Source organism: Bombyx mandarina, chromosome 22 (assembly GCF_030267445.1).
Source record: "Bombyx mandarina strain Sakado chromosome 22, ASM3026744v2".
Taxonomy (NCBI): domain Eukaryota; kingdom Metazoa; phylum Arthropoda; class Insecta; order Lepidoptera; family Bombycidae; genus Bombyx; species Bombyx mandarina.
The window spans coordinates 8,486,741-8,498,944 of record NC_143228.1 but is presented as its reverse complement, the minus strand read 5'-3'; the positions used below and the strand labels follow the sequence as shown (position 1 = coordinate 8,498,944).

The 12,204-nt window shown below is 34.4% G+C and overlaps 1 protein-coding gene across 9 annotated transcripts in view; it reads left to right on the top strand.

Annotated features, from left to right (window-relative positions):
* Positions 1 to 12,204, top strand: part of sif (guanine nucleotide exchange factor still life) — a 116,309-nt gene that overhangs the window by 68,892 nt on the left and 35,213 nt on the right. For 8 of the 9 annotated variants that reach the window (XM_089737016.1, XM_089737009.1, XM_089737008.1 and 5 more), the window contains 4 exons: positions 4,504 to 4,652; positions 9,089 to 9,368; positions 9,612 to 9,755; positions 11,215 to 11,397. In XM_089737016.1, the coding sequence (XP_089593142.1) occupies positions 4,504 to 4,652; positions 9,089 to 9,368; positions 9,612 to 9,755; positions 11,215 to 11,397 (756 nt within the window). The remainder of the gene's footprint in view (positions 1 to 4,503; positions 4,653 to 9,088; positions 9,369 to 9,611; positions 9,756 to 11,214; positions 11,398 to 12,204) is intronic. The other variant, XM_089737012.1, reaches the window with a different exon arrangement.

Here is a 12,204-nt window from a genome sequence, read left to right as displayed (position 1 = left end):
ATGCTCGCTTCTGTTGTGTTGCTCATCACTGTTGTTTAGCTGCTGGAGCACTTGTAGCACTAACATCAAATGGGCGGCCGAAGCCAAGAAGAGAACGTAGTGCCGACTCACATTCGAGTGGCGGCGAAGCAGCTGAAGGAAGTAGAGGAGAGAGTAGTAGCGGTTCAGCGAATAAGGAACCAAAACGGAAATCAAAGCATCATCATCATCACCATCATCACCACCATAAAATACACAGCTGTCCTTACCACGATGCTGTGCCTCCACCAGAAGATGAACCCGACGAGAAAGCAATTATTCCCAAAAAAACTGTTTCGCCATACCTCTACATACCTAGTAAGTTAGAGCCCAATGTGCAACAGTTATTTAGTTTCATTGAAAGCGTCTTAAGCGCATGGGCTGCCGAAGAGGGTCTTACCAGTACGGGAGAATATTCAGAGCCCGATGAACGTATAGTCCGAAGACGTAAACTAATTAAATATAAGAAACGTACAGACATACTGAATATACGACGGATCGTGTATGATGTTTCAATTTTACGGGGAACAAAGTTGCTTGGAAACGTTAGATACCGGCATTATCACTGGAAAGGCACTGCGCAGTCATGCAATGAAACGTTTCTACGAAAGGTGAGAATCAATTGTATTTTAGCTTATGTAGCTCTGTTGTCAATGAACACATTTCTATTATATATTATAAGAACTAGTGTTTACCCAATAATCTAAGCTGGCACCTGAGAATCTAGATGTATTATACGTATTATATTTTGTTTTTTCACTAACTTTTTAAAGAAAGTAGATAAATTTCCAAAACTTTTTTATTAATGACACTAAGTAATAATAGCTACTAAATTTAAAAATCAAGTATTAATTATAGGAGGAAATGGTAGTTAAATGATTTTTCTTTCCCTATTATATATATATATGTGGTTAGCAACAAACAAAAGTAATAAATTGCATTTCAAAAGACATAAAAAATTATAATAAATATCTCGAAAAACATTTTATTCTGCCGCAAATCGATAGTGAATGACCGTCTTAAAGGAATAGCTATTGTTCTAATACATTAAAGACTGACATAGTGTCTTAGGTGGGTAGCGACATTAAAATTATGGTTTACTAGATCTGGTAACTGCTTAAGACTATGAAATCGTCTGAAATCTAACTACATACATACAATTCATCCACCATAATATATCTCCTTAATGGTGTCGTAAGATCGCGAAAATTGAGAGATCAAATTTCAAATCTAGCACTATGACTCATAACCAAGCTTACAGCAAAAAATATAAACTAATCTTTTAAAAGAAAATATGCGAAGGCTTAAATATTTTTTTCATCTAATTTTTGCCTGCTTGAAATCACACAAAATATTAGTTCCAGAAAAGGACATTTCAATATAACGACATTTTTTGTAAATTAAACATAGTGAAGGAAAACGGAATGAATTACAGAAAAAAGATATATAAAAAGTTCGGTAAATCGAAAATTAAAATACGGCATTCAATACAATCGTAAAAGTAATTTAAAACTTTAGACATTTACTTTAACTTTAACGATTGTAATTTGGCTACCTCTCTTAAACGTTTTATTTTATTTTTCATTACTTTAAATGACAAAAAAGTTTACGATCAATGAAATTCAACTCACCATCAATGAAAGAGAAAAAAAGAAAAAGGCATGATAAACTGTTTTGTTAATTAAAAATAATTTTTACAGTTCAGTTACCAAATGTTCTTCATTATCATCAAACTATATTATTTATCTTTACAAACTATTTTCATGTTTTAATGTTACAGTAATTCAACATTATCAGTAAGTACAGCAAAATAAAGAGAAAAAGCAATTATAAGATATCCACTTAAACCTTCGACTTTATTGTAACTAACTCCTTATGGGAAGTGCAATTTCGTCTTTGCTAATGAAGGCTTTTATTTTTCTACCTTATTTGGACTGAATTAGTCCTTTGAGAGACTCATCAGCTTTTGATATTCTATTTACCTATTTATTCATCATACATAATGAACACAACCAATGCATACATACAATGGATACTGTTGATTGCCTTGCCACTGTTGTTGCTCTTTAAAACGCATCACATTTAGTACAAATTAATTAGTATTGAAGCAAACTGGAATTTATTCCACAAAGAGTTGTCAAGTTTTACTTTATCGTTAAACTTTATTACTTAAAATCCTACTGAAAAAATACTAATTTGTCTTCAAGTTTAAATTTGTCACGCACTGATTAAGTTGCGACCCTAAAACCGTACTTTATCCGCAGTGTACCTTTGGACATGCTTAACGGGACACCGAATTTAATCTTCTTGAAGGAAAACTTACTTCGACTTTGAAAAATATCATTACTAACTCTGTTTCTGAGTTAATGTTACATACTACATAATATAACATCAAGTCGTCGTGGCCTAAAGGATAAGATGTCTGGTGCATTCGTGTTGAGCGATGCACCGGTATTCGAATCCCAGGCAGGTACAAATTTTTTAATGAAATACGGACCCAACAAATGTTTACGAATGTTCACGATTGGCTTCCACGGTGAAGGAATAACATCATGTAATAAAAATTAAACCCGAAAAATTATAATTTGCGTAATTACTGGTGGTAGGTAGGACCTCTTCTGAGTCCGCACGAGTAGGTACCACCACCCTGCCTATTTCTGCCGTGAAGCAGTAATGCGTTTCGGTTTGAAGGGTAGGGTAGCCGTTATAACTATACTGAGACCTTAGAACTTATCTCTCAAGGTGGGTGGCGCATTTAAGTCATAGATGTCTATGGGCTCCAGTAAACACTTAACATCAGGTGGGCTATGAGCTCGATCACCCGTCTAAGCAATAAAAATAATCATATGCAACGAGCAAGTTACGAGTAAAACGAATTGAAGTTAAATCCAATTTGAATTTTGCAGTACAATTTCAAAGTGCTTTCAAAGTCTAAGCCTTAACACAAATTTTCAGTTGGATTTAGAGCAGAATATTGTTTTATAAATATGTATTAAACCAAAATGCAATCGTAGTACACAAGTTGACTACGCGTTGTAAAAGAACTTATATTTTATTGTTTAACTGTAATAGTTAAAGATGCTCTTGAAAATTTCGTTTATAATTATTATTTTCAAATTATTACTTGTAAATACTACTTTTATATCTGTATTCTAAAATCACTATTAAATGAGGGTGATTGTTTTTCGGTCTGTTTGTTTGTCTTTGTAACCGAAATGAGCAGGGCAGTTGTACATATAATAACTGTGCGAATTATACCTTTTTCATGTTGGATTTTTAGTACAAAATGTTATTCGTTCATTGCGGTAAATGGAACATGTGTTAAGTAAGCATTTTATTAGAAAATTTTGTATCTACCTGAAGTATTTGAACACCGGGATAGTTGCGTGGATTAATACAAATATACTGATCGTCTCATCTTTTAAGCCAAGATGACATAAAAAATATCGGATAATAATATCTGTAATAAATAGATACATAATATTAATTGCGAAAAAATGCTCTTTCTTTTCTTGATTCGTTTTCTAAAATATGTTAAAGAAAATTTTAGTCTATTATTTTTCGCGTAAAAAGCAGGGGCGAGAACGCAGCAGCCACAAGGGCCATCGAGCCGAGTGCACGCTACCATGGTGCTTTCCGCATGTGCCTCAAAGCATTTTTGTACTGTCGCCAGTCGCTATATTGTATAGGAACCCAAAAGCCTTACAGCAAAGACGTACTTCTACTACTACGGACTGATTATATACATATATTATATAGGAATTAGTAGTTTTAACTTAACTTTTGATAGCGTAATTCTAATGCTTTTCTGTAAATAAATAATTAAGTTACATGAACAGTATTATAAGTAATAAACTTAACTACGAAGCTTGTGTGAGTTGTTTTCGAAAAAAAAACCTTTTAATATCATAAAACGCATTCATCTAATACACATAGCCATAGTATACACATCTAACTATAAACAAAGAGGCGAAGCTACAATTTCAGACGTGAAAAGGAGGGCGTACGGTGGAGTAATTACATAATACATACCTGCAACATAACAGGCTATTCGTACTAATATTACATTATATGTAAGCATATAGTCTCTTTACGAAGTAACAATGTTAGTGATTAGATATTTAAAAAAAAATATATTTTACGTGTGTCTAGATATATATATTAGTTCATAACACAACGGGTATTAAATAGTGTAGTTACCAAAGTCCATAGACATCACATTTATAACGTCAATTCCGTCATCCACCTTGAGAGAGTTAAGGTTGAATTATTACCTCATCTTTCCCACCGGAACCCATGACTAATTTATGACTGAAATTGGGAGAGTTGTGGTACCTACACATGTTGGGTTATAATTGGAGACCACATTTACGTTTTGATGTCTATGGGCTCCACTAAACTTTAGGTGGGTCGTGGAGTCGTTAACTCATCTATGTCGTGAACATTTAAAAATACAATTATTGAGGTATTTGTAAATACATACAGATATCTGATGATGATCGAATGTCATTGACGACGGCGGTGTCGGATGAAGAAGATCCTGGTGAAAGCGCAATGAATTCTCCTTACAAAGGCAAGCAGACTGGTGCAGCCGCAGCATCTTTCAACTGCACCGGCGCAGTCAGGAAGGCAGGGTAAGTTTTTATTGTTGTAGGTACTACAACAATCAATCTAGTAACAATCTAGGTGGTTAAGCACTCATACTATCAAATCTGAACCAATTGGTACATTAGTAAAGGTCATTAATAACTAAACTAGCCAAAACATTACAAATTATTAGATTAACTGTTAATGACTATCTTTTGAAACCAGCCAATTTTGGGGTCCATCATTATAATATCAAATTAATAAGTTAATGAAGAGAAATCACTACATAGTATAAAACAAAGTCGCTTTCTCTGTCCCTATATTCCTATGTATGCTTAAATCTTTACAACTACTCAACGGATTTTGATGCGGTTTTTTTTTATAGATAGAGTGATTGAAGAGGAAGGTTTATATGTATAATTACATCCATTAAATAGTGGAGAAATCAATAATAAATTACAGTTTCCGAAGCGAAGCGAGAGCGGGTCGCTAGTTATTTATAAGATAACTAGCGACCCGCCCTCGCTTCGCTTCGGAAATATTAAAACACACATGAAACCAATAAAATAAAATTTTTTTTTTTTTAAAAAGTAGCCTATATTCATCAGGGACAATGTCGGCTTCTAATGGAAAAAGAATTTTTCAAATCGGTCCAGTAGTTTCGGAGCCTATTCGAAACAAACAAACAAACAAATCTTTCCTCTTTATAATATTAGTATAGATAAGGAATGTCCACGAAATACCCTGTGCTCAAATTTGTCCACGATGCTATGGGTATATTACGTATTGAATACCAGAGCACTCCCAATAATTTACGTAGCACGTTGAATCTATTTTAAAACACGAATCACATCAATCTTTTTTTCCACTGGGAGCAAAAGCTCCAATCGCATCTACGTTCCTTTGTTCTTCAAATTATATTCACCTGTAATACAGACAGGTAACGTTGCCGTAATGTTATTGAAAACGAGATTATGTACGTATGTATGTACTTATTTTACTCTTTATTTTACTACATTAGCTTGAAATTTAGTTTTAAATTATAATTGTTTTTTAAAGTATGAATAGGTTAATCTGTTTAAGACATTTCGTAGCTCATCTCGGCTTCAATTCATATCAATCACCAATTCAAAGCTATAAATCGTACTTAACCAAATATTGCAATTATTTTTCATGGTTGAATGAACGAACTGGATACACCCAGTAAATACGCAAATTCTATATGCTACTGATTTTACTGCTGCTAGGAATGACTACTGAGTGATTAGTAGCAGTAGTAGCTCGTGGAGGCCTCAACTCATATCCGTATTCTCTTTTAAATTATATTCACATAGGTTATGGAAACGAATTTATTAAGGTTCAGTAAATACAAATACTGAAGTCAAAAATCCTTACTATAGATGCTTTATGAATAGCTCTTTGCAAGTAGCACATTCCCATACATAATGTACTCAGACGAACATTTATTCGAAATGCAAGTTTACATCGTATTTAACTGTTTCTCAATTGTAGTCTGACTATTAATATGTTTCGTTCATTCGTAGTATGTGGTAGTTTAAAATGAATGTATTTAATATTAACTTAGGTGCTCGTTGACCCAAGCAGCGGGGCAAAGCAAAGCCGCCGTCGTCCAAAGCATGTCTTGTTGGATCTCCTGGATCCATTCTGGCTGCTTTTAGACTCTTCAAACACCAGTTACCGTCCTCGTCGAAATCGTCGACTCTGACGAAGAGTTTGACGTGCGAACTAGCCTACAGACACAACCCGCAGAGTTTCTCGCCGGATCTTCTCAGTTGGTCGCGATTCCGATCCGATAGTAGATTTAGCGAAGCACTACTATTACTAGGGCTAGTGTTAGCAATTCTCTCGGGTTGAGCCCCTGAGCTCACTAATCGGTCCGCTGTATTTGGAATAGCCCCATAGGCTACCAACCATTACGGCGGGTAAAAAATGGGCGTTCGTTTATGCCAATAGTACGTACTGGGTATAGAATGTGTCTGGACCCATATGAATTGGTGCCATGGGTACGGCGGCCGCTATCTCGAAGTAGTTGAGTGACAATATGGTGTGGATGAGATAAGATTTGGTATTTACGCGCCCCGTTGTCTATTAGCGCCAATTGAATCGCGAAATCGTCCCCATCTACATTATTAAAACCTTTCGGCATATTTGGATTCGTACAGTATATATTTTATTAGCAATGAAGTTTAAATGAAGATTGTTAGGATAGGTAACAATCTTCAACTCTAAGACAGTTACTTAGTCAAACAAAAAAGCTTATAAAAGACTACGAAGCACGTCGCCTGCCTTACGTGGCACTTTCTATTAGAAAAAGCCTACGGCGTCCTTTATGTTGCTTGCGGCTACAATTCCTCTTCCATGAATCCCAAATGACCGGAGGGAAATCTTAGCCGTGACCCATTCAACGTCGTTGTAAAAATGTACGGTGAATCCTGACAAAATGAAACTTCTCCTCCCCTTCCTGTGATTTCGCTTGTTTTTTAAACATCAACAGGAATCCGCAAAATGATGAAAACTCAACTTTTTCCTTTGTATTACTAAACCATACAAAATATTGTGTTACTTTTCTAATATTAATTTACCTTTTACCTTAAAACATGTTCCTGATCTCTTAAAAAGTAAACCAAATCTCGCCAATTTTCTGTTTAGAGGAATCTTTTACGTTGTTGTTTTATATTTGCCATTTAACCACATATTTTTTGTCTTAGTCTTGAAATGAATCATACTGTAAAATGAAAAAAATCGAACCACAATTATTGCAGAATAAACCATTTTTTTATCTCTTTCATACTCGTCTCCAGTAACCATAATTATTTGTGCGATACCTATCGTATGAACATCCTTTTTTATTGCTTAGGTGAGTATATGAGTTTATTGCCCACCTGGTGTTAAGTGGTCACCAGAGCCTATGAACATAAACAACGTAATTGGCTGCCCCACCCTTCAAACCGGAACGTATTAATGCTTGATGGCAGAAACAGGCAGGGTGATGGTAACTACCTGTGCGGACACACAAGACGTCTACTGCCAGTAATTACGCAAATTGTAATTTATACGAGCTTGACTTTTATTACACGATGTTATTCCTTCATCGTTAAAATCGTTCATGAGCATGTTACTAGTACGTAGTTCATTAAAAATAATGGTACTGGCCTGCGGGATTTGAACATCGACACAGTCGTATCGCTCAATACAAATGTACTGGCCGTCTTCTCTTTAAGGCCAGGACGACTTCAGATACTGTAAATACCTACTTGTAAATAATGGCAGTGCAAGCGGACACAAAAAAAATTTAAAGTGCTTGACTTGGTGAAATTAATTTACATCTTAAATTTATAAAAAACAAAAAATGAAAATATTTTTCATTTATTGCCAATCAATAGTAGACTACGGCCTACCGCAAGATAAATGGTCATCACTGCTCATAGATATTTTTTATTTTAGAGGCATAATGGTGTTGGAGTGGGGAGAGGTGGCATGAAGGGATTATTTTTTGTAGGGACTCTAATAAATGATCGAAACATGATTTTGATCTGGTTGAAACTGAATGAGAAACCTACATTTATACTACTATTGAAACAAAATTAAACAACTTATCTTCTTAAAGTACTTCTTATTGTAGTTTGATTCTGCTTAAGATAATATTTCTCCAAGTTATTGAAAAGGTTTTGGACACAGTGTCTGCTGAAACTTGTAGTTCTTGTTAATGAAATATTTTCAAATTTTCTTAACAATAAGACCGACTGTCAATAAGTTAAAGTTTGCTGGCCTTTTTTTCTGGTTCTTTATCTAGTTGATCTATGTCTAGTTGATCACTAATAATTGTAAACCAATAGCTTATCAATTTAGAGCATTTGTAAAAGTTATTTAAAAAAAACTTTTGTAAATTACAAATATTCGTACACCGGTATCTTAAAAGAAACAGGAGCTTAAACAGGAAAACATTAGCTGCGAATGAATGTGCCTTAGGGTCGTCATATAGAAAATGTCGTCTCGAGATGATTCTTAATTTATCGATACTTCGTGTAGTACCTTTTAATATGTATCCCTTTCAGACCGCTTCTCCCCTACATAGGCCATTAGCCAAACATAACCAATTATGACTTTCTCAAAAATGGTTTTTGAATAAACATAATCGAACATCTTCGCTGATCATCTAATATCTAAAATATAGGTGGGAAATTTATTGTATATTATATTGTTTTCTTATTTTAATTTAGTTTATAAAACTACTGCAAAATTTATTTGAGCGTTAAACTTGCTTCGCTAACCTTTCGAAATTAATACAAACATTGAAACTCGCCTACGGCCATCAGACTTCAGGAATCTATTAACATTTTATAATAAAATTAAGGGTTATTTGCCAAATAGTTTAACACAATATAATAATAATAATATTTAACATAACATAAACATAATAGTTTAACATGATTATTTTGTGACACATTTTTTTTTATTGCAGATTCCTAAGCGTTAAGAAATGGCTTCTTCGTAAAAAACATCAGATAGAGCTAGCACGCAAACGTGGTTGGAAGGGTTACTGGGTGTGCCTCAAAGGCACTACTTTACTCTTTTACCCGTGTGATTCGCGAGAAGGACGATCAGTAGAGGCTGCTCCTAAGCATCTCATAATAGTCGACGGCGCCATTATGCAGCCCATACCAGAACATCCGAAGCGAGATTATATATTTTGTCTCAGTACTGCTTTTGGAGACGCATACTTATTCCAAGCTCCGTGCCAAGTAAGTTTTCTTATTAGATCAAACAAAAATTATTCACAAAGTATCTCCTTGAATAAAACGATGTTATGGCTAAGAAAGTTTTACAGTATTCATAGTTGCAAACAATTCTCCTTCAAGGATATAACTTTGTTCTTTCGTAAATTTAATTAAAAACTCAAGAGACAATATCACGCAATGATAATAATATTCCGAATGTTTATGTTTTGATGGATATAAATGTGTACTTTCGGGTGTTTTAATCAGATTGAGCTCGAAAACTGGGTGAATAGTATACACAGTGCTTGCGCCGCGGCTTTCGCTCGTCACCGCGGCAAAACCGGCACCCTCCATTTATTGCAGGAAGAAATTTACCGTCTCGAGAAAGCCATTGAATCTGTAAGTAATAAGGTAATCGTTTTACAGTTTTCACTACCTTCGATTTAACGATATCAGCAATGTCTTTTAGCACTCAGATTAACGTTTACATTCTAAAATATAACAATTAAAGTAAAAAAAATGCCGAAAACAACAGAAAGAAGGCTTGATTTGTATTTTAAAATAAGAATCATAGCAAATAAGAATTTCAAAATATAATGTGTACTTATGATTTTCATGATACAATAACTCTTTTTGGTTCTTTTTAGTCTAAATTATATTTTGGATCCAATGAACAAAACTTTTTTTTTATTGAAAATGAATAAGAATGCTTTGTAGGATCTGATGGATAATAAAGGAAGAGCAATAGATTAATTTCTGATTAGTGTGAAGCTGTGAGCGGTGGCATGCGGTTTGCGCCGTTCGTAGTGTAAATCGTAGCAATTTCTGACCCGCACCGGCCGACCGCAGTAAGCATCAAAGCCTTTGTGGCCGCGTCACATTAGTACATGTTGACCGCACTGGGAATGTATGCTCCAACGGACGTGTTTACGATTAACCCTCGTATAAAGTAAATAAAGGAAATGGAGCACATTCAAATCTATTTATTCGCCTCGTCTGTTACCATTGACAATCTTAAAATAATAGCTGTAATCTTGTTTGCATTATCTGATTTCGAGGTAATTTTTGTCATGGAATAAAGAACCTTTAGCTGGTTCATAAATTAGAAAATTACTTGCACGAGTCTAAAGTGTTGATAGTATAAACTCTAATTAAGGGTAGGAACATATTGTTGTTGGAAATAATCCCTTTCGTCACGATGATAGTTATCACATGCAAGTCGAAGCGCGCTTATTAATATTCATGGCACACGTCACCCGCAGCTACGGTTCATGGACCGCTCGGGGACATTATTCAAACATATTACAATCTTATACACCAAGTCACTATCTGGGAAAACACGATTTACTTTTTTTAATACGCTTTTATTAGTTTCAGACGTATGTATGTAGTATGTAACGGAATCTTTGAACATAGTTTGGACCCCCTTCAAAACGTCGAATTAACTCGAAATTTGGTATAATTATTAAGGACCTATGACAATTCAATATTATAAAAAAATTTAAAAAAAGATATTGAAAGAATTAAAATTCAACTAAAAAATAAATAAGTTTAAAAAAACTAAGAAAATACGCTTTTATAGAAAATCCAATTAAAAAATAGAAAATGCATAGTATCAGTAGTTATAAATATTTTATGAACAGATATGAGTAGAATGGTTATTTTGATAATATCCTGAAAAGCACCCCACGTCTTTTTACAAAAAAATATTGTTATCTTACACTATTTTAAATTCAAATTTACCTATTACAATTTATTTTCTATTTTTTAGTTGGATTTTCTATAAAAGCGTATTTTGTTAATTTTTTAATCTATTATTTATTGTTTTGTTTTGCGTTTGAATTTCAATTCATCGTAGCTTCTAAAACAGGATCACAAATTGAAGCACATGGCAGACCTACAGCAGTCTGTTGTTTCGGATCCGGAAACTCGAGATCAACTAGCAGCCCAGATGCTTCAATGGGATGAAAATCTTGAACGCTTACACTGCGAGCAGTTCCGTCTACGCTGTTATATGGCTAGCCTCCAGAGTGGTGAACTACCCAATCCAAAGGTACCTAAATAACTTACAAATGAATTCAATCAAATTAATATTTCAATTGTTTTCAGATACTTTTCATACATCAAGCGTTTGATATAAGCAAAAAGTTACAACAACTCTACGAATTTTCATTGATTGTTTGTTAACAGAGTATTTTGGGTTTATGAGATGTACATTTTATTAGAAACAATTTGTGTTCAGTCATAATCTTTGAGAAGTACGATACGATTTTTTTTATAAGCACAATGGAGGCCTAAATAATAAATTAGACCAGAGGTGTTGAAATATTATCAGTTGACAGAGATATTTGTCGGCTTCTTTATCAAATTGACAGCTTCGTTGACCGGGTTGCTGGGGTTGGAATCTGTTACGACACGACCCATGTCACGACATGTCATACGATCTCCCCGAATCGAGAATAATAAAAGTATTTCCGTTTTCACAAATGAAAATAATTATCATCAAAAACTCCCTTGAGCCTATTCTGCTCTAATATCTCGAATAAGTATCTTAATAAGTCTGATAACCTGACTGATTTAAAATACCCTAAGCTAAAGTAATTTTTTACTGATGGTAGGACTCGTGCTTGTGAGTCCATATGGGTAAGGTATCATCACCCTGTCTATTTCTGCCGTGAAGTAGTAATGTGTTTCGATTTGGAGGGTGAGGCAGTCGTTGTACTGTAAAATCTGAGACCTTAGAACTCACGTATCAAAGTGAGTGGCGGATCTTACGTTGTAGATGTCAATGGGCTCCTGCAACCACTTAACACCAGATGGACCGCGAGCTCGGCCACGATGGAAGAAAAAAATATATATC